The 22,657-nt window shown below is 51.6% G+C and overlaps 1 protein-coding gene across 1 annotated transcript; it reads right to left on the minus strand.

Moving 5' to 3' along the window:
* Nucleotides 1-296: 296 nt before the first annotated feature.
* Nucleotides 297-12,695, minus strand: IL10RA (interleukin 10 receptor subunit alpha). Its single transcript, XM_041773147.1, has 7 exons — nt 12,534-12,695; nt 10,268-10,388; nt 9,505-9,689; nt 8,443-8,612; nt 7,681-7,828; nt 6,207-6,328; nt 297-2,969 (listed from the first exon to the last, which is right to left on the minus strand). The coding sequence occupies exons 1-7, from the start codon at nt 12,598-12,600 to the stop codon at nt 2,064-2,066; spliced, it is 1,719 nt and encodes a 572-aa protein (XP_041629081.1). The 5' UTR covers nt 12,601-12,695; the 3' UTR covers nt 297-2,063.
* Between the last annotated feature and the right edge of the window lie 9,962 nt (nt 12,696-22,657).

The following is a 22,657-nucleotide window of genomic DNA, read 5'->3' on the forward strand; positions in this document are numbered from 1 at the left end:
AGGTGGCGGGGCTCAGGCAGGTCTGGTCTCTTTTCCAGCTGGTCAGACTCTGCACTCAAAACCCTGTGTCACACCTCTCCTTCCCAGCCTTTGGAGAGCGCCTCTCGCTGCAGTCCAGCCCCATCACATATTCCACGTTAGCGCGAGCACCCATACGCGAGCCTGTCGGCGATGCCAGCCCTGGTCTTCGTTACTGCTAAAGTGACATCACACAGCTTATTATCAACCTCAACGATCAACAACTTGAGTCCTCCACCAGCCACCGCATTGTCAGAAATCTGGTTTCACATGACTCCTGAAGTCCTGACAATTTATTGAAGATAAAAAGACATACGTCACTGACTTACAAAGAGCTTTGTATTCAAGGCACACGGGGATCCACTGCCTCGGCAGGGCCTCGCATCCCTGGGAACTGCACATGTCAGGTATGCTTTTCTACAGATCAAGAAGCCGAGCCGCTTCAGTTTACAGATGAGGAAACGCCAGAAACAGAGGGGTCAGAACTAGAACCTCCAGGTTCTTGAAATACCCAGAATTCTTGCACTGTACTATGCCACTGCTTCAATAAATAAGTGAACAAAATAAATAAATAAACCTTCCTGGGGAACCTTGAGAAATCTTCCCATGAGCCTGTTTCCAGAGGGAGTTCAATTATTAGACTAACACGTAGGAGCCTCTTGGGAGAGTGTGGTGAGAGAGTAGGGGGCGGTTTCCCTGAGCTAGAGTGTCTCTTCTCAGAATGCCCAGAAAAATGCAGGGCCGATAGGTGACCCTTAGGTGTGTGTTGGGGGGGCAGACCCCAGGCCTGTCATTCCCAGCTTCCTTGCTATGGACTGTAAACTGGCTTTCAAGATAGAATCCAAACTAAGTGGGGAGGCAGGACCCACACCTGTCCCCTTTCCGGGTCCAGAGTCTGGGAGTTGTCTTAGCTTGACACCACGGAGTTCTGTTAAATCTGCTCATCCTCAGCATGAGAACGAAGCTGGCTTTGTGCAGATAGGAGCTCCGCAGTCCACTTCCCCCACAGCCAGGGTCAAACTGGGCTGCAGACGTCACCCCTGATGCCAGCTGGGTTAACATCCGGCATGGAGGCCACTGAAGATTAAGTCATTATTCCACCCGTGTTATCAGAGGATAACAAGCCCCCTGAGAAGTGGCTGGCCCACGCTCACATAGCTGACTCCTAGATAGCAGGGATCTGAGCCCAGTGCCATGTCCTGGTGGTCTTCAGTGGGATTTTTAGCAGTAAACACAAGTATAGGTCCCAAAACCTACACTGGGGCGGGTGAGCTGGTGCCCAAGCTCAGAGACCACCTGAAGGGTAGACTTTTGACCAATACAGAGAACCATGTTTTCTCTGGTGCTGTCAGCAAGATGGTGGGGGCAACAGGGTGGAGGTAGTGAGTGGCTCAGCCACAGGGGCTACATCCCCCTCTGGCTCTATAACAGTGGTTGGCAGACTGGCCGACCAGGGGAGATGCATCTTAAGATCTTCCATGACAAGCTCCCTGCCTGGGAGGACTGCCAGCTGGGAAGCTTCTCCAGGTGACCATCCCAGGCTGACCAGTTCACACCATCCCAGAGATCAAATGTGGTCTCTGTTTTCTCCTTTGTCCTCCTAGGAGTGACCCCTGCAGGGAAACCCTCAAGCCCCAACCCTCCCAGCCCTCTATCCTGCTGGAGGCCCTGGCACTTGCCTGGTCGAAGGGGGAGGCCTGGGTCTGAACTGACTTCAGCTGGGGCCTCAGCACAATTCCAGAAAACCTTGTGATTCCCCTGAGCAGATAATCCATCAGAGTACAGGAAGAGCCCCACCCTGCCCTTCCTGGCTCTGCCAGAGACCTTGGAGCCCTCTTGGCACAACCAGCCAATGCCACTCATACACCCTGTGACAGTTTAGAAAGATTGTCTCTTTCTGCCCTGGGTACCTTGGCTGGCCCTGCTGGGCCTGGCTTGGGCAGGCTCCACTGGGCTTGCAGAAGAGTGCCCACACTGGCCTCATGCATCACTTCTGACCCCTGGGGCCCCTCGTGGCTGAAATCAAATCAGCCCCTCAGCTTGAGTCACTCGCTTGAGTGGAGGCTGGAGATCAGTGGCAGGGTGGCCAGGTTTGAGTCAAATTTGCCCAGGAGACCCCTGGGGCCTGCCACCCAGTCCAGAGGGGCAAGATCATGCGCCAAGCTCCAGTCAGATGCTCTGAGGTCACCACAGCTGGTCAAGCCCAGGAGTGACCATTCCTCCGTTGGCTGGTTCCACTGTCCAGTTGAGGTCCCTGAGGGAGTGACAGTCATTCCTGGGTCCTGTTTCAAATAGCCCTTGGCCAGGGCCGGTGGAGGCCAGCCTGCCTCCAGGCAGGTCCTGAACTTGGGGCTAAGGCTATCTGGAGAGAAGGACTCTTCCTCCAGGCAGTCTGTCTTGGCTGCTTTCTCCTCTGTGCCTCTGGTCTGCTTCAGGTAGCCCCGGAAGGTGAGGTCTTCTTCCCCAGGTGCCTCAGGCCCGGGGGGATCAATGTGGCCCAAGGCAGAGCCACTCCGCTCATGCCCAGGCTGCCCCTCGGAGTTTGGGACTAGGCCAATACCACTGTCATCCTGGTCCCCTGGCTGTTCCCCACCCTGCTCCCAGCTTGGTCCAGTGCTGGGACTCAGGCTGGGCTCCTGCAAGCAGATCCCGCTGTCCGTGCTGTTGCTGCTGCCACTACTGCAGCTGCTCCCTGGCTCCAGGGATGGCTCCTTTCCCATGGTCCCCTCAGCCTGGGGGTGGGAGGCAGGGAGGAGGAACTGGGGCTCTTCATTCTGCAGTGATGGCTTGGCACTGCCGAAGCCACTGTCCGTGCTGCCATGCAGCTCCAAGTTCTTCAGCTCTGAGGACACTTTGGGGAAGGCCTCTTCGTCCAGGGGGTGGATAGTGTCCTGGGGCTCAGGGCAGGGAAGCTGGCTGATGAAGCTGAAGGGCTGGGGCTTCTTGAAGATCTGGAGAGGAGAGAGCAGAGTGAGGGATACATGCAGGAACCCCCTCTGATGGTAGAGGCGAGCTCAAGGAAGCTCTGCTCTAACTGAGGGGCTTTTTGTTTCATTTCAGAATCAACCTTTCCTCTTAAGGCAATTCTCAGTTTGGCTCAGGCCTGCATGCTCACAGCCCAGATGGAATGGCAGACAGAACGGGAGCCTGCGGGGAACGGAGAATGTTCTCAGCTCCATCAGCAGGGCTTTCCACACCTGAGAGTCAGCCAGACTTACCTAGATAGAGCTACAAGTGTGTTTCAAACTTTTTTGGACTGTGATCCAGAATAAGAACTGTGTTACATGGCAATCTATATAAATAGCCAGTAAACCGAAAGCAGTTTTACAAAATACTAATCATTACTACTCGTGTACCGTGATCTATACCACGACTCTATTCTGTTCTACTCCTGTTCTAGTCTATCCCACCCTGTCCCATCCCAGCCCAGCCATTATCCTGGCTTGTCCATTTCATTTTTTGAAAATGCTGGATGGGAGACACCAAATTAAGTTCTCTACTCCCTGAGCAGCTGCCATGGGGGGCAGGGGTACAAGCACAGACCTAGCAGCCAGGGAGGACCTGCTCCCCATGAGCTGCCGGGAGTCCCAGGGACGGTGACCTAATCCCTTTCCTCCTTGCTGTTCTGTCTCAGCCACCCTGGGGTTCTTTGTGCTCTGGAATGCATCAGCTCAGTGCTCTCAGGGCCTTTGCACATGCTATGCCCTGTGGTGGAAACACTCTTGGCTCAGTGCTTTATATGGCTGTGTCGTCCTTATCATTCAGGCCTCAGCTCAGATGTTACTCCCCAGAGAGGACTTCCCGATCATCCTGGTTAAAGCACTGCTCTGACACTCACTGCATTACCCTGTTTACTTCCTCCTAGCACTTGGTTCCTGAAATTCTCTTTAAATTTATTTTCTGCCTCCCACCACGACCTGCTATATAGCCTCACTTACTCCCCACACCCAGCAGAATATAAGCTCCTTGAGGACAGTAACTGTCTAGTTTTGTTTGCCACTCAGTTCCTGGAGCTTAAACTGAGCTGGCACATGTGAGACACTCATAAGGTTTGTTGACTGACTTACTGACTCACTGTTGCACTTCTGCCTTCATTTCCTTTGTAAGTTTTGACTCTAATGCAATTTTTATGGGCTGAGTTCCTACTAACATCACACAGGTAGGTGATTAAGGATACCTGCTTCTAAGAGCCAGACTCCAATGGTTCAAATCCCACCTCTGCCTTTTATCAGCTATGTCCCCTTAGCTGAATTATTTGCCCTCTCGGTGCTTTAGTTCCTCACCGATAAAATAGAAATAATGACAGTATCTGCTTCTCATGTTATAGTTAATGCACAGCAAGTGCTTAGAACAGCACCTGGTACACAGAAAGCACTTGGTAAATATTTGGCACATTGAATTTTACTTTCCAATCTCTAAGGAGAAAACTGAACCTCGGAGAAGTAAAATGGCTTGCACCAAGTCACAGCAGCGAAGAACAAACCTGGGATTTGTACTCCACTGTCCTGACTTGATATCCCCATTTGTCCAAAGATCAGATCAAAACAACTCACGAGAGGGAGTAGGCAAATGAATGTGAAAGTGCTCCATGTGCTCTAAGTTACCCGTAAAGTTAGTAACAGGCACTGTCATTAGAGGAAGGCGACTGGGCTGCATTTGTCTTGAGGAAAATGTTCTCAAGGAGAGCTCTCTTTGGGGATCCAAATGGCACAAAGGAACAAAACCCCAGAGGCTGCTCCTCTCCTTTGGCATTTTGTACCTGGACCCATTTCCCTGGTTTGCATTAGAATGAACAGATTCTACACGCTGGCCACCCCACCAGGCTGTATCAAGCCCCTCCGGACCAGGGGTCACAAGGATCCGCTTCTTCCCAGACGACATTTGGCATATGCTTAATAACTGTAGCCCGACTGCCACTTCATTGATCTCTTCCTAGACGCTCTTCCTGATGCCCAACTAGGAATCCCTGCTCCAGTTACCAGGACCACCCCTCCCAGACCTCTCTGCTCTCTAGTTATCCATCCCTGAGGGCAGCGCCCATGCGCACTCATCTCTCAGCCACCCCATCCCGGCTCCACGCCCTGCATGTAGAATCGGCTCAAAGCACTTGTTAAACGGGCTGACATATACATATTTGTGGAACTGACTCTCCCCAGAGTGCAGAGAAGGGATGATGAGTTACGTACTTCAGTTAGACATAAGGAAGAACTTTTTAATCCCATAAGGCTGTAGGGGCTGGCAGTCCCCAGTCTCCTCGTCATACCGCTCTACCCAGGGCCCCGGAGCTAGGAACACAGTCCTTTGGTGCCTGGACCAAGACCTTAATTAGGCCAGGCAGTCCCTTCTCTCCCCACCTCCCCTCTTCCTAGAGTGCTAACTCAAAATACATCCAGGAGGTCTTTGTCTGTCTCCTTATTTTTCCTAGAAATACTGGGGCCTTTCCTGGGGCCCCTGCTTCCCTGATGGAGCCTGTGCTTCCCATCGCAGTGATGGCAGCTGTGGGGATGTGGCTGCAACCTGTGGAGCGGCCTGAAGCCCTGGCGGGACAGGCGGAAGTTTGGGAATGCTGGGGGCTGGCTTAGCTAGCACAAGGCTCCCTGCAGCAAGAGGAAATACTCTGGGAGGGGGGCAGAGACCCTGGCCACCTCCACCACCCGTCCTCCATCCTCCCCGCAGTAATGCCAGCTTGGCAGCAGCCCTAGGCTGGGGCTTCCAGCTTTCTATTCTTCCTCTTCCGGAGCACGGAGCACTGGTCATCACCAGCTGGTAGGGGTGGGAAGGGCTGGGCTTGTCCTGACTTCCTGGCTCTCGGGCTGGTGCATGTAACAATCGCCCCATGCCTCATGGAGGATAATAAGCACCTTGTAAACTGAGGATAATAAGCAGCCCCCCACCCAGAGGTACTAATGCAGAGGGGCTGGCCCAGGGTCTTTTATTAGTAAATAGGGACAAAATGACACATGGAGAATTAAGACTACTCAGTATGTGTCTTATCAGGGCCCCAGGAAGGGAATGTTCTCAGCACTTGGCTTTGCATCTAAGCTCCCCCTCTGTCCTCATGGTCCTTGGTGAAAGTACCTCATAATGTCAGGGCTGAGGGAAGGGACTGCCTGGGAGGGAGCCCCCTGTGTCCTGGCATCCTGGTACGGCTGGGAAGGGTGGGGCGGTAGCCTCCCCATGAGACTTACCAGGACAGGGGGCAGCTTCCTCCGGTGCCACACGTACAGATGGAGGGCCAGGCAGTAGGCCAGGGCTCCACACAGCAGCAGGACGAAGGTGAAGAAGATGCTGAGGTTGGTCACGGTGAAATCTGTAGGCCAAGAGAGATGTGTTTGTGGCGTGGCACCTGGGGGAGGTGGAGGGGCGGCTCCTGGCAGCCAGAGTCAGTGGCCCATGGGACCCGCCAGGCTTCCTCTGGGCCATAAGGCCCAGTGGTCCTTAGAAATCCCGGCCTGACCTTCCAACCCCTGTCCTGCAGGGATCCCCTCACTAGACACAGGGACTCTGCTTCCAGCTCTGCACACAATTCGCACCACAGCCTGAGGAACAGTAGGGCAGGATGATACAGCAGGTAAGACTGGAGGCTGTGGGGGCAGCCAGACCTGGGCTTAAATCCCAGCTCCACCGAGTACTAGATGTGAGGGTGTGGATGAATTACTCAACCTCTCTGAGCCTCAGTTTCCCCAGCTATAAAATGGGAAAAATAATAGTGCCTCCCACGTGATTGCGAAGTACACAGCACTGATCATGTAGCAGGTCCTTATGTTATCTGCTCCTTATAACCTCAGGAGGTGGATGCTATTATCATCCTTCTACGGATTAGGATCCTGGGGCCCAGAGAGTAAGTGGTAAAGCTGAGATCTGATGCCAGACCTGCACACAAAACTATTTCTTCTACCAGTGAGTGAATGCTGAAAAAGCCCTTAAGGCCGCCTGACACGGGGGGGGGGGGGGGGTGCTTTACCTGTGCTTAAATGAGAGTGAGGCTAAATGACCATGAGCTTCAGAGTGCCCTTCATGAACTGAGATGGACCGTAGAAATGTAGGGAGTCACTGTGGTCTTTGCTGGACCTTGCCCACACTGGACTGGCATGACCAGTTGGGCGCTGGACAAGTCATGCCTGGAACTGCTGTTTACAGCTTCCTCTGAGCACCCCCTATCTCCCCAGCCAGACTGGGAGATCCTCGTGGACAGGACCATGGCCTTCACATCCCAGGTCCTCTCTCTTCCCTCCCCTCCCTGGCACCTGTGGAGAGCCTGGCCTTAGCAGCTGTGACAGGGTCAGCTGGGTTCTGATAGGGAGGCAGGATAAGGAGAAGACCCTCCATGTCCAGCTTTAAGAAAGAACAAGGAGGAATTTAACAAACAGGAACTACCACAGCTGACAGCGTGGGGCTGGGATGGGGGGTGGGTTCTTGTTCTCACAGCTGTGTTCAAGTGGAACACCGGTAGGATCAAGGGACCTGGCTCTGCCACCATGCCCTAGAAAGCTGTTTATACCCACAGAGCCTCAGTTCCCGTGTCTCTAAAATGGAGACAATGGGAGCTTTCTCATATGGCTGTGCGGGGGAGTGCCCAGGGCATTGGCAGCCCTCAACCAATGCTTTGCAGATTGTGTGAGACCCTCACCCCCCAGGCAGCAGCCCTGACCGCAGACTCACACTGATAAGTGAGCATGATGCACTCCTCCTTCGACCATATCCCATTGTTCATTCGAGAGCTCACAGATGGCTTCACCTTGACACAGAAATTTCCCAGTTTTCCAGGGGGTGAGAGGCTAAAGTTTTCATGTTTTACTGTTTTTGTAAACTGAAACAACAAAAACAACAGAGCAATAAACAAAATGCCCTTGATTCACGGACCATGGAAGCTGAGAGCGGGGGAGCCATCGGAGATGTTTCTCTAACATAACAAACCCGGTATTATCAATACAGATCAAGATCTCTCTGTGATTAACATGACTTATTTCATACTAAAAGAGGAAAGGAACATTTCTATAGATGTGAGGACCTTTCTAGAAGGGGCTGGAATCAAATGGTGGGAAGAGGATGGGTCTGGCAGATTCTAGATCTCCCACTTATGGGAATGTCCGTGGGCAACTACGTGGCCTCTTGGAGCCTCATTTCCCCATTGATAAAATGGAATAAAATATCTACCTGCAAGGGGATCCAGAATAATAGCTATGAAGTATCTTGTATGGTGCCTGACACTAGTAGGCAGTGTCTTCCTGTCACCTGGCAGGAGCATTGCTTTGAAGGTGGAGGTCATCTCAATTTCCTCCCCTGCCCCATGCCTTCCCCCCCATTCAGCCAGCCAAGTTCTCCAGGGGATGCACAAAAGGTGCCCAAGCGACAGGGAGGCCCACGGAGCCCGCTGCATTCCTTACTAATACACTTGTCCTGTGGCCCTGGGGAAGCACATACCGTGTAGTTCCCTGGCACCTTGCGAATCTCAATCTTATACTCGCGGAAGTGCTGGAAGATGCTTTCGTAAGTGTCTCCTGTAGGGGCTATCCTGGGCCTGGGGGGCTGGATCTTCCCGAGGATGATGCCGTTCTCCACCTCCAGCTTCACGCTGCCAACCGTCAGATTCACTGAGTAGGGAGGCAAAATCATGAGGCCTGCAGGCTGGGGAAAGCCTGGGTGCCCCACCCATGTCCAGCCTCTGTAGAGTCAAGCTTACCCACCCTAAAACCTGGGCCACCTGTTTCCAACCTAGCCACACATAAGGACTTCCCGGGGAGTACCTGACAAATACACATACCCCAGGTCCACTCAAGACGCAGTGAATCTGAATTTTTAAAGCTGGTGCCTGGATACACTTATTTTAAACACAGTCCCCAGGTAATGTTTCTGTAACCAGCTGAGCCCTGGCCTGTGGACAGGCATTTGGGAACCAATGACTTCAAAGACCATTGGTTCTGACTCTGAACTTTGCAGAGCAGGCTCATTACATGTCGAGCATGGTCAATTCCAATTTGTGGAATAGAAAAATCCCATCAGGTTTGGAGTTTACCCCTTTCACTTCCCTCTGCCAAGACAGACCCCCAACCTTTCTTCAGCAGCATTGCCTCACTTCAAAGCCTCACACCCTCATCACTGGGAGTTTGGCCCTTGGGGGCCGAGGACTGGATCCAGTTCTGCCTACTGTTTGCAGCCCTATGCTGAGTGCTTATGGATTCACTTCCTCTTCTAGAAGCCTACAAGTACACAGGTCTGGCCCTTCTCATCCAGCTGCTCTGACTCACCCCAAGACTCCTCTTCTATAGGATAAACAACTCCAGTTCCCTTTTAAATCTTGAATAATTTGGCTATTTTCATCTAACTCTTCTCAAAAGTCCTTAGTAGTTGTTTGGACAACTAGCTCCTCGGCCAGGAAGCCCAGCTGGATGGCGAGCTACGGACACAGAGTCACATTCTAGACTAGAGTTCCTGGCAGGAAGGGACCCCCCAAAACCATCTTGTAGGCCCAGGGCAAGAAAGCACCTTCATCCATGGAGAAGCGGGTGTTGGTGAATGTCCAGTTGGAGGACTGGTTTCCATCTACTGCGCGGACTTTGGCTCGGTAGCCATTATTGTGGTACAGGTCCAGGGTCACCATAGTGAGATCACAGAACAGCACCTGAGTCTGGTTACAGCTGGGGATGCGCTTCCAGGGTTCTAACCCATACCTGGGGAGATATCAGGATAGGCATCGGTAGAGGAACTTGTGTTCAAACTTACCTCCATTAAGAGGAAAGCAAGGGGCTGATGGAGAGGGCACCCATGACACCACAGCCTGTAGGTATCTTCTCTGGTCCTGGGCATCTAACTGCAAGAGGATCTCTTTTGGTTCTGGGACCATGTACCAATTTCTCTTAAATTGCAATATCTAACAGATCTCCAACTCCTCCAAGAAGACTTGCTACCTACTGCAATACAGCCTGACTTTTTTCTCCAATCACATTTGCACTCCGTTACGGCTTCCTTGTTTTCCAATTATATTATGGACACATTTCCTGTTTTTCCAGTAAGATGGAAAAGCCTTGAGGGTAAAGGCAATACCTTGGCTTTCTCATCACAGAACTCCCTGCACACTGCTCAACACATAAGGGACTCAATCTGTACTTGTCAACCGATGGATATATGCCACGGTCTTCCCGGGGTACTCCAATAACAAGACAGATATGTCCTCCCGTGCCAAGGAAGGGGATGGGTCTGCCCCTCCCACACCTACCATCCCCCTTTCTCCATCCTCCCTTTTCCATACCTCAGAAGCTCTACTTCATAGTAGGTGCTGTTGGATGGTTTCGGGATGGGAGTCCAGTGGAGGATGTGGGAGAAAAATTCTGCTTCGAACCACACAGATGAAGGGCTGGGCAGTTCTGTCCCTGGGGAGAAGAGTGTCAATATCAAAGCTCGCAGAGCCCATCCCCAGGGATGACAATGACCATGGCAAGGGTGGCAATCATCCTAGCAGCTTCCATTTATTAAGAAATTTACTCTGGGCCCTCTGCCAAGTACTTTACATATGTTGTTTCACTTAATTCTCTCAACCAGCTCTACAGGGTAGGCATTTGCCACCCCAATTTTACTAGAGAAGAAACGGAGGCTCCAAAAGGTTGAGTGACTTGCCCAAGGCCAATGGAGCTAGGAAGGGGCAGGTGAATTCACACGTCTGATTCCAGAACTAGTGTGGTACCCTTAGCGCTATCCTGTGCTGTCTGTGATCAGAAGCAGAAGTGGTGGCCGAGAAGAGCCAAGCTGAGTCTGATGTATCTCCAGAGAGAAGGCACAGGCTGAGGGCTACGGTATATCTGTCTGCAATGAGCTCTCATCTCAGGTGATCGAGTCCCTGGCTCTCCCCAATCCCTGTCCCTGTTCCAGCCTTAGCCCAAGGCCTGCCCCCAGCCCCAGCCCTGGTTCCAGTCCAAGGCCTGGAATTCTTGGGGGGTATACAGGGAGCCTGCTTGCTGGCAGCTGCCTGTTTCCCTTCACAGGTCTCCTGGGCAACCCCAAGCCCAGTGCTTGTCCATTTCCCCCAAGTCTAGAATGACTTTAGGCTGGGTGAGGACAGACAGAATGAAGCAGGTCTGGTTCTAGACTGTACTGACAGCATCTCCACACAGAGCCAGCCCACTTAGCTCCACGGTGAGATATTAAATACCACTGCCCAACTCCATCTCTGGCCCCCCCACGCCATTCACCATGGGACACTCCAACTTCTAGAGCCTCAAACTAACACTTTGCCAGTGTGACGGGCAAACGACTGAACCTCACTGAACCTCTCATTCGTTAGAATGTAATAAGTATGCCCACTCTAAGAGTCTTGCCAATCAAGTGCAATGAGGTAGGTCAAGGTCAATAGCCAGTTGGTTCCTCTTTTCTCCTCCTCCATCCCTTAATGTCTCTCCATCTGCCAGGCACTCGAAGGGGCTTCCTTTGTTCTGTAACTTCTCACCATCTCTCTAGTAATGCTTCCTCTAGAATTGTCGTTTGCACTTAGAAAGTATATCTCCGCTGTCCCTTGCTTTCTTTCTTACGATATCTTTGATCCCCAGGGCTGTGTTTCGATTTCAAAATGTTAGATGGAAAGTGAGAAATGCAGCGGGTCTTTGTGGTATTGGGGCTGCATGTCCCCGACTTGGCTCTCGATCATGTGAACGGCAGACTTTGTATTTTGGCGGAGACTGCCGTTTCAGTCCGTGCTCTCCCTGGCTCCACACTCCGGCCTCCACCTCCCTGCCCTTTCATTCTCTCTCCAGGCTTTACTCCTCTACCTTGCAGCAGCTTCCCAGGGTGGCTGGCTGGGTTAGAAGGCTGAGCTGTGGGGTAGGAGGGAGAGCGAGACAGGTGGCAGTGGGAGTACATTAGGAGCTAAAGAAGGAGCAGGGATGATCAGATGGAGCGACAGGTGATAGTAGGGGGCAAGACCTGGGATGAGGGGTGGGGGGGAGCGGGAGGGGGAGGATGGCAGGGGGAAGCATTAAGTGGAGGGCTAAGGGAAGGTGGAGCCAGGTGAGGGATCAAGCAAGGCCTTATTCCCCGGAGGGGAAAGCATTCGTACCAGTTGAACTAGAGCAACAGCAAAAAAGGCCAGGACTCCTAGTTTCTGAATCGCCCGAAAGTGTATGGAAGACAGACTGGGGAGTGGGTGTCCTTTAACTTCTCCGTCCACCACCACCCCGCCCCGTCAACTTCGTGCTCTCCCACACCCGCAGTGGGGAGCTGAGAGCCGGGCTTGCGGGAACCTCGGAGCTCCCGAGAGAGCGGAGACGACGAACCCCCCGCCCCGCCCCGCCCCGTCCCCCCGGGGGGACACCCGGACGGGCCTCCAGGAACGCAGAACTTGAACGGAGGGGCTGGGGGGTGGCCGGCGGGTGCGGACGCAGCCCCGCCGGGCGGGCGCGGGGGGCGCGGGGGGCGCGGGGGGCGCGGGGGGCGCGGAGGGAGCGGGGGGGTCCGCGGGGGGCGCGGGGGGGCGCGGAGGGAGCGGGGTCCGCGGGGGGGTCCGCGGGGGGGTCCGCGATCCTTACCGTGCGCCCCCGGGCCCGGGCACAGGCAGAGGAGCGCCGCCAGCGACACGAGCAGGCGCGGCAGCATCCTGGGCGCGCCGCATCCTTCGGGGGCCGGAGCCGGAGCCGGAGCGAGAGCCGGTCCGCGCGCCTCCAGACGCCGCCCCGCGGCTCTGCCTCTGCGAGCCGGGACCCGCCGGCGGTGCCGCCCGCGCCCCGAGGGCTGACGTCAGAGGGAAGGGGCGGGGCCCCGGGAAGCCCCGCCCCCGAGGCCGCGCGTCAGGTTGCGGGTGTGGGGTCCGCCCCCGCGGGAGGGGAGGAGGCGGCGGGGGTTGCGCGGGCGCCGGGCTGTCCCGGGGCGGGGGCGGGGCTCGGGCCAACTTCCCCTCCAGGCCTCCAGGGGCCCCCCCTGGATCGCGCAGCCTGGATGGGGCGGGTGGGGGCGGTGGTGCGGAAGGGGGGGTGAGGGTGTCAGAGCTGATCGCGCCGGCCGAATAGGGTCGGGCTGGGAGCGGTGGCCGGGGCCCGCCTCTTGCCCCGGGGATGGGGAAGGCGATGGTCCCAGGCGCTCAGGGAGCGTGGCGGGGGCACCTGCCTGCCTGACCGGTGGTGCCTTGATGCGGAGCTCTGAGCCGAACCAGCGGTAAAACAGGCAGCCCCCTGCCCGACTTCGTGGTTTTGGAGGGGTGCCCAGAACCTCCCTTAGCTCCTTTTGCTTTCCCCTCGCCTGCCTGAACTCTCACGTTTAGAGCTCCCCCCCCCCCCCCCGGTCCCCTGCGGGGTGCTAGCATTCTTAGAGACCTGGGTTGCACACCGTGGGTTACTCATGCTTCGCTATTACTTGACTCATCTGAGATTTCACTCCAGGTGCGCGGAAGGTGTGAGGGGAGAAGGTGTGAGAGGAGACAAACTTTGTCCGCCGCACTTTCGTTGCGTTGTGACACCTGCTTCAAAATATGTGCAAGTATTGAGGAGGGGGCCCCATCGGGGTCCGAGGGTCTACTTAAGAACTAGGAAGACCTCACTTCTTGAAATGATTAGTGAAGGTCAGGGATGCTCCAGCTCTGTGGATAGTGGAGAGTGGTATATGCAGGCCAACAAGACACAGGACCCAGTCTCTGGAGCCACCCTAAGGTGACAGCTCTTGTTGCCACACTCTCAGATTGGCTATGGGAAAGAGTTCCAGGGTTTTTAGTGTTTGAATGTTTTCTGCACTCTCTGTTGCTCAAGTGAAAGATGAAGAGTGTGGCCAGTTGCTCAGAAGTATCCAGGCATGACCCCAGGGGTGTGGCTGCCTTTTGAAATGACTTTTCAGTTCCCACTGACCTTTCAAAGGAGGAGGACATTGTGCAGTTACTTGTTGAACTTGCCTTTACTCTTTACTTTCTTTTTGTTGTTGAGTTAATAAGAGTCTAAAAGTCTTACCCCATTGCCATTTTGACGCAGCATCAGATTTCTTAATTCACTCCTATGACAAACATTATCTGTATACTCAGTTTGGGCCACATACAGTATTAAAGCTGAGGATAAAATGGTGACCAGAACAAGGTCCCTTCTCCCAAGACATTTACAATTTATCTAGAGACAGAAGGTAGAGACTTTATTTTTTTTAAAGATTTTATTTATTTATTCATGATAGACATAGAGAGAGAGAGAGAGAGGCAGAGACACAGGCAGAGGGAGAAGCAGGCTCCATGCCGGGAGCCCGACGTGGGGACTCGATCCCGGGACTCCAGGATCGCGCCCTGGGCCAAAGGCAGGCGCTAAACCACTGAGCCACCCAGAGATCCCCGAGACTTTATTTTTTAAAAAGATGTATTTATTTAATCATAAGACACACACACACACACACACACACACACAGACACAGCAGAGGAAGAAACAGGCTCCTCACAGGGAGCCCAATGTGGGACTCGATCCCAGATCCTAGGATCAGGCTCTGAACAAAAAGCAGACACTCAACTGCTGAGCCACTCAGGCGTCCCTAAACAGAGACTTTAATATACTGTGAGAAATGTGCTGGGAAGGGAGGTACAAGCTAATGGGGGGACAGGAAACAGGCACTCAACCCCAATGGGGTAGAGGATAGAGAAGTCTTCCTGGAGGAGGTAACATCTAAGCTGATTCATGAGGGATGAGTAGGAGGTAGCTGAGTGAAGAGCAGATAGGGAGAGTGTTCCAGACAGAAGTATAAACTTAGAGATGGGGGAACATGGCGCTTTTGAAGAACCTTATAAATTGTACAAATTAGCTTTCCTGTTTTAAGATGAGAAAATCACGATGGCTGACATAGGTTAATGTTTTTTTCAGACAGAGCCCAGATTTGATTGTAGGCTGTCCTAATGTATCCTGCTGCTTCATAGAAAGCACTCAAAACAGGAATTATGTCCAGCATGTGATTACCATACCTTTTGTAAAAAAGAAATTGATATGTTTGCATTCAGTAATGTATTCTAGGCGTTCTAAAAAGTCCACTGTAAGCGTCTGTAATTTCCGGTATTCACAACAACTGTGTATCCTGCTTCCCTTGCAGGTGGGTGGAATATGTGACTGGGTTTAACCAATGTAAAGTTGAGTTGGTGGGTGCTACTTCCTGGCCTGGCCTGGAAATGTGTCCTTGTTATTCTGTGAGCTAGGTGGAGGGGGTCCAGTGGAGGACTGCAAGGGGATGGAAGGAGCCTGGGTCCCGGAGTCACCTATTAGAGAGGGGAGCTATTCAGGAAAGACACCCAATCTGTGACTTGAGTAAGGAGTGAATTCTTGTTGTATCTAGTTACTGAGATTTGGGAAGTTTTGTTATACCAGCTTAGTGTTAGTATCCTGACTGAGGTGCATTGTCTCATTTAATCCTTATGACCACCCCATGAGATTGGCTTCATTACCAGTGTCTTACAGATGGAGTAGTGAGGTCAGAGCTAAGTCACTTGTCTGCATCACTCAGCCAGTGAGTGGCAGAGCTAAGATTACAACCTGGGTCTCTGACTTCAGAGAAACTCGTGCTTTCACTACTGTATAAATAATGCCCTTTCTCATCTTAGAAGATCTCTTGGAAAAGACAAAGTATAGTGAATTCAGAGGGGGGGGCAGCAGCAACAGCTCAGGCTGAGTGTTGTGGGTGGGGGGGAATGTTGTGAACCCCAGGGAAACTGTGGGTGGCTCTGGGCAGACATCTTTGTCCACATGGCTACACTGGGAAATTTTTAGGGCAAATTTTGAGCTCTGGATGGTTCCATGGTCTCATTTTCACTTTACTTCATCATGGTCTTCCGGATGATGTTTCTAAATAGGCATTGCTGGGGGGTACAGTGGACATCTGGGAGTGTAGGAAGTCCATGCTCAGTTGTGGTAACAGGCATACTCGCAGTTTCTGTGCCTGAACTGGTGATTGGGGAAGTTCCAGGCCTTGTGATCACTGTGTCAGAGCTATACATAACAGGGAGAGAGCCCTAGATGGAACCGACCCGAGGGGGACGGGAGGGGGGGTTGGGGGGGAGGAAACCGCCTGGGGACACTTTGTAGTCAAGTCAATGGGCCAAGGAGAACTGTAGATGTAAGCTGAGGGAGCCACCAAAGGGCAGCCCTGGCTCCAGAAGGAGCTTCTGGCTGTTGTCTATGGAACATAACTAATGTCCACCTCCCTTCATTGTCTGCCTGACTCCTTCATGGCTGAACATAGAAGAGCTCAGAAGGGACAGAAGCCTCTTCTCTGAATGCCCCTCTCTCATAGGATTAGATAGTGACTCAGATTGGAATAGGGAGTTTGAATTTTAGCTGGAAGGGTGATAGGCATCCCTGGAGGTTTTGGGACAAGAGAGGGACATGGCAGGTTTGCATTTCAAATAGAAGGGGAAACTCTGAGGCATGGAGGTGACTAGCTGAGGAGGGATTTGCTAGTTAATTGCAGAATCCAAACCCCAGTCTCTAGATTGAAGTTCAACTCTCTTTGACTGACATTTCACAGCAGCTAAGCTTATAGAACCATGAAGACGATGGGAGGGTGTCTTGCCCATCAGCCTAGAGGAAAGAGGAAGAAATATTAAGCTCCCAGGTGAGGAACTTCCCTGCTAATTCCCTTGAATCGGCCGAGTTGGAGCAAAGAGCTTTGTCACACCCATCATCTGCCCGGGTGAGTGTTCTGGGTTCAGCACCTGAGGTTCACAAGGCTACTGGGAGAAGCCTGTGGACCTCAGAGGTGGGAGACCTAGTTCTAGCCCCAGGATGGCCACTGCCAGCTGTGTGCCCTTGGACCAGTGCTTTTACCTCTATTAGCCACTGACAGGATTGGATTCCTTGGAACTTTCCTGGGCTATTGTAAGGCCAGATACAAAGTGCTCTGACAACTGTCAAAGGCTTGCCAGATGACAGGAGGTATGTGGTTAATAGAAAAAGTCAGCAGAAAGGCCTCATGCTGGTCAGAGGGAGCCAGCCCTTTTCCTGTGTCTGTGTGCACTTGACGTCTCTCCACCCTCCAGCTGGTGGGGAGCTCCACTCCACCCCGGTGACTGGGACCTCTCCCAGGAAAGTGATTTTTAAGGAGATCCCCTGGTCAGGAATGGTGAAGACCTAATCCATTGTCATTGCTCTGTCAACTTGGGGTACAGCAGGTTGAGAACAGAACATTGCTGAAAATATCCCATGTCATTTCGGGAGGCACCTGTGTGGTCCGCATTTATAGGGATGTCATTTCCACTTAGTTCTAAAATTAATAGCAGTCTGAGCCCCCATCCCACGATTGCAGGAAGTCTGTCTGCTCTTGGGTTCTCATTCATGGAGTTCTCCAGGGAAGCCTCCTGTGCCCAGAGCCATCCAGTGGCCTCCCAGCTCATGGTGGTGGCCTTCAGGTGTGGACACGGTGACCATAGCATTTTTAAATTTAAATTTAAATGCAATTTGAGTGCTTACGAATAACAAAAATACCAGAGAACTAGTTAGCCGTTACTTTGAGCAGTAGCCACTTAGAGCCCCCACAGGTTCAGCCCCTACTGAAAACTTCCTTGAGCTTCTAGCATTATTGCAGTAGGGAGAGACCAACTAACTGCCACCTTTGGAAGTCTCCAGGCTTCTCTGAACACCTTGGTTGCCCCCAGAGAGGAGGGCGCCTTCCTTCCCCTGCTCAGGATCCACTTTTTTAGTTTAGTTTTGTTTTGCTGTAAGGGGAGTCACAGCAGGAGCATCAAACATCAGTATATTCAGGAGAAATTCCTAGCCCCCCCCCCCCAATATATAGTCAGAGCTCCCATGACCCACAGAGCGCTGGTTGCTGGCATGTTCTCTCACATTTGTGTTGGTCTTAAATAACAGTACAGCTGGGACAGCAGCTGCATGGCCCAGGTGGTGGCATGTCAGGCCCAATCCAGGGCCTTGCCATGGTCATTCCTCCATGGCGGCGGGGGGGGGGCATGGTGGCGGGGGTGCAAGACCAGGTCTCTCTGCTCCTCCAGCCCATGTCTGGGCTCCTGGTCTTCTTTGAGCAACCCCAGGACAAAGGAGGATGATTTTCCAGGTATTGGATGGCACAGCCTAAAGTCAGACTTGGGGAGAACCATTTCCCTACCTTCTCGGGTCTATGGTTCCATTCAGTGGACGTTGCCGAACAAAACCTCGAATGTTTCATGTAAGACATCCGCTTTGGACCTAGCACGGACATCCAGGGCTTTGCCCAAGTTGAGGGACATGAACTTGACGTGACTAACGAGGTTCACCCAGGAAGAGGGAGGCTCCCATCTAATGACAAATCTTAATTACTACTTTGTGTCATAGAAACTGCTTGTCAATAAAAGAAAGAAAGAAAGAAAGAAAGAAAGAAAGAAAGAAAGAAAGAAAGAAAGAAAGAAATTGCTTGTCATCCCTTGCATTACAGGTAGTTTTAGGTATTTATTTTACTTTTCTTTGCCAAATTTTTATTCAAGTCCCAGTTGGTTACCATACGGTGTATGTAGTATTGGTTTCAGGGATAGAATTTAGGGATTCATCATTTCCTTACACCCCTGTGCTCCTCACAACAAATGTCCTCCGTAACCCAGCCCCCTGCCAGCCACCCAGCAAACCTCAGTTTGTAGTTTCAAGTATTTAAAGGTTTATGTTCCACTGTAGCTCTACTGGCAGCAAGTGCTGGCTAGGAAGACCTGCGGTAGGGGTTCAAAGTACCAGCTGTCAGTTGTCACCTGTGACTGGGTCTCAGGGCTCAGATTGCCTACCTGTGAAATGAGGACGATGCTTTTTCATCGAGTTGCCGACAGGAATGATGTAGGCAGTCGTTTTTTTAGGTACTCTTAACTAGGCACTGTGGGGTACAAAAATTAGTCACTATCCTTATTGGGTACATGGACTTTCAGGGAATTTAAACCTGTAATAAATAACCCTGATATACTATCAGAAGGATCAGCTCGGATAGAAAGTGGTTTGTCAACTTCAAGGTGTGAAACACATGCAGGGTATTGGTACCCTTGTTATTTATTTTTTGGATGGGGTCTTCTTTTTGTTCACTGCCAAGCCAAGCATACCTTGACCAGCTCCCAACCCCAAACCTGTTGCCATCTGTCCTCCACAGCTTGAGATTCTGACGCCCCCATGGAATCCTGGACTTCTTGTGTGGAGGTCAGTTCATCTGTCCCCCTGCTTCTGTCCCAGGTCATGTTGGAAATAAGGCCTCTCATCTTTCACAGAATTAACAGCAAGTACAAGAAACAGTAACTGGAGGTCAGCTGGGGATGTTAAGTGCTGAGTGTGCATGTATGCCCAGTGGAGTGTGTGGGAAGGGGTCACAGAAGAGGGAAGCTACATTCCTAGGCTGGAGCTGACGTTCTTATAATTTATAAGAAAATGAAAGTCAGAGAAGAAGAGCTCTTTTTGAGAGTGGCAGATTCACACCTCACCCTCAGATTCATTCTGTGGCCATCTGACCTTTGAGGACATAAGAACAAACGAGCTCATGCTCTTTACACCTTCTTCCATACTATTTTTCATTAGCCAACAGTGGGGGACTGATGCAAGGAGATCCTGCTGGTTTCTCTGGTGGCCAGCAGCCAATGTCCTCCATGCCTTCCCTAGCAGACCCTTTCCTCTCCGACCCCCTCTCAGGATGCCAAAGGAACCTACCTGGAAAATTCTCAGGACCCAGGAGGGGCAAAATTGGCATTTCTTCTGCAGCTTTTTTTTTTTAAAGAGGTCTTGCGTATGGTGCCATTATTTTTTTATACTTCGTATAACTTTGGTTTGGTAAATCCATTCTTTTTTATTTTTAAAGATTTTATTTATTCATTTTTCGTGAGAGAGAGAGAGAAAAAGGAAGGAGCAAGAGTGAGGTGGGGGAGGGCCAGAGGGAGAAGTAGACCCCCAAGCTGAACAGGGAGCCCGATGCCATGCGGAGCTCCATCCCAGGATCTCAGGATCATGACCTGAGCCGAAGACAGACGCTTCACCAACTGAGCTACCAGGTGTCCGGTAAATCAATTTTTAACACATAAAAATATTTTGATTAAATAACAGATGTTCAGGAATACATACCATTTTAATAGACGCTTTGATACACAGTATGAAGTTCCAAATAGGTGACTCATGTTTAACACTGCAAATTTGTAGAAATTTTAAGCCTAATTTTAGGAAACTGGAACAAACAAATGCTCTGAGGTTCATGAAGGTCTTATCAGTGGTCACTACTTGTGTCTAGATTTCTAAATGAACAGAAGGGTTTCCATATGAGTACTGGACGCTTGCCTACCCACTAGTCCTGGGAGATGCTCCCTGTCTAACCACATAATGAGATACTTCTTCTGGGGACACCTGGGTGGCTCAGCGGTTGAGCGTCTGCCTTTGGCTGAGGGCGTGATCCCGTGGTCCATCCCATGTTGGGCTCCCTGCATGGATCCTGCTTCTCCCTCTGCCTGTGTCTCTGTCTCTCTCTCTGTGTCTCTCATGAATAAGTAAACAAAATCTTAAAAAAAAAAAAAAAGAGATACTTCTTCTGGCTCTCAATCCAATAGCCTCTTTCTATTACACCATGTCCTTGAGCTTAGGACTTCATTCTTTCCCCTTCTCCTTCCTGTGCCAACTCTGGTCACTGCTTAAGTCAGTAACTCAGCTCTGCTGATGTCCCACTTGAATAAAACAGAGTCCATAATTGCCACATCTTCCTCACAGCCCTTCTCTCCCTTGGGTCAGTAGCTCAAATCTGCTAACATTCATCGAGTACTTGCCATGTGTCAGCCACTGTGCTATGCACTAGAGTACAAAGATGGGGAAAGACACCGTGTTTGGCTTGAAAGATGTTTAGCTGGAAAGGGGGAAGGAAAGGAAATCTGGCATTCATTATTGTGTTGGGTAATACGCTGCTATTACTTCATCTGATCCTAGATGGGGTGGTCTTTCTCATTTGATGGAGTAGGAAACCGAGTCTCAGAGAGGTTATATGATTTTCCCAAGGTTATCAGCAAACGATGTGGCCTGGGTCTGTCTCACTCTACTACACCATGTTTCTCCTCCCCTCCTGACCTCCCCCTGCCAGCCACAGACAAAAAAGAAGCAGCGTGACAATTCCAGCTACATAAACTAGTTGGAGGGCTGCCAAGCAAAGAGTTAGGGTAGGGCCTGCTGGCTGGAGTCCGGGTGCTGCTGTGGCCCCTGTGGGAGACTCAGAACCAGAAGCAGCCAGGGCAGGATCCGTGGTGATTCTGTGGTGCCTCTTGGTCCCCTGGGTATGAAAATGAGTAGGAATAGTAAGAAAGGCCTCGATGGGGTTTGTGTTTGGCCCTGAGACCTATGGAGGAGGGGGCTGGGCTGAAGGCTTCCAAAGCAAAGGCTTTCTCATCTGGCTCCCAGCTGTTCCTACCTGATGCCTCTCCATTTCATGCAGAGGAAAGCCCTCTGAGAATGTTTCTTCATTCAGCAAATAGTTATTGACTGCCTACCATGTACCAGGCTTCATTTTAGGCAAGGTAGCCCAAACTCCTGCCACATAGAGTGTCCATGCTGCTGGGAGGAGACATGTGAATAATTAATAAGTTAGATACATACATAGTCTGTCAGATGGTGGTAAGTGCTACAGGAAACAAGTAAGGGAGGGGTAGAGGGAATGGGGTGATGTGTTTCACTTTAAGTGGGGTGGTCAAGGAAGGCCTCACCCAGTGGGTGACATTTGAACAAGGACCCGAAGGAGGTGGGAGATGAGTCATATAGATGTGCGGATAAAGAGCACTGTGGGCAGAGAAACGGCAAGTGCAAAGGTCCTGGGGTCAGAGTGTACCTGGCACATTTGGGATTGGTAAGACCAGTGTGTGTGGGGGGGTTGGAGGCCAATGAGTAAGGCTCACCTGGCTCTTCTTTGGGGATCATGGCCAGTGGCCAATAGGCAGAGAAAGGACTTGAGAAATTTCAATCTCTCCCACTTCCTCTCAAGAATAGTTATTGGGGTGGGGGAGGGGAAGCATGAACATGGGGCTCCTCTTTCTGCAGCTGTGGCCCTGACTCTGGCATCTAAGTAAAATACACTCCCCCTGCCAGCTCACACTCCAGCCTTTTGTCCTGCCCTCTCCTCTCCATCTTCTTGATTCCCCTCTTTCCTATTACCTCTCCCTCTCCCAAACCTCAAGGGGCTGGCCATGGAGAAAACTGGTGAAGGAGGAGGGTTGGGGGTCAGAATGAGGAGGCAGGTAGAGCTTGGGGACATATACCACTTTCTGGGGGCTGCCGTATCAAATTTGGTGGCTTATGACACCAGAAATTTATTCTCTCACAGTTCCAGAGGCCAGAAGTCAGTTTCCAGAGGTTGAAATCAAGGTGCCAGCAGGGCTTTATTCCCTCTTGAGGCTCTAGAAGAGAATCCTTCCTTGTCTCTTCCAGCTCTCGGTGGCGGCTGGATTCCTTGGCTTGTGGCCACATCTCTCTCTGCCTATATTTTACAACAAAAATTTCCTATGAACCTGAATGTGGTGGCATTTAGGACTCTCCCCGGTAACCCAGGATACTCTCCTTGTCTCAAGATCCTTTATTCAATCACATCTGCAAAGACCCAGTTCCCACTGAAGGTAGCATTCACAGGTTCCAGGGATTAGGAACTGGATATCTTCTGGGGAGCCATTGTTCATCCTACCCCAGAGGGTGATCAGTTCCTATACTCATCCAGTCATTTCCTTACTCGACATAGGATT

Source organism: Vulpes lagopus, chromosome 10 (assembly GCF_018345385.1).
Source record: "Vulpes lagopus strain Blue_001 chromosome 10, ASM1834538v1, whole genome shotgun sequence".
NCBI lineage: Eukaryota > Metazoa > Chordata > Mammalia > Carnivora > Canidae > Vulpes > Vulpes lagopus.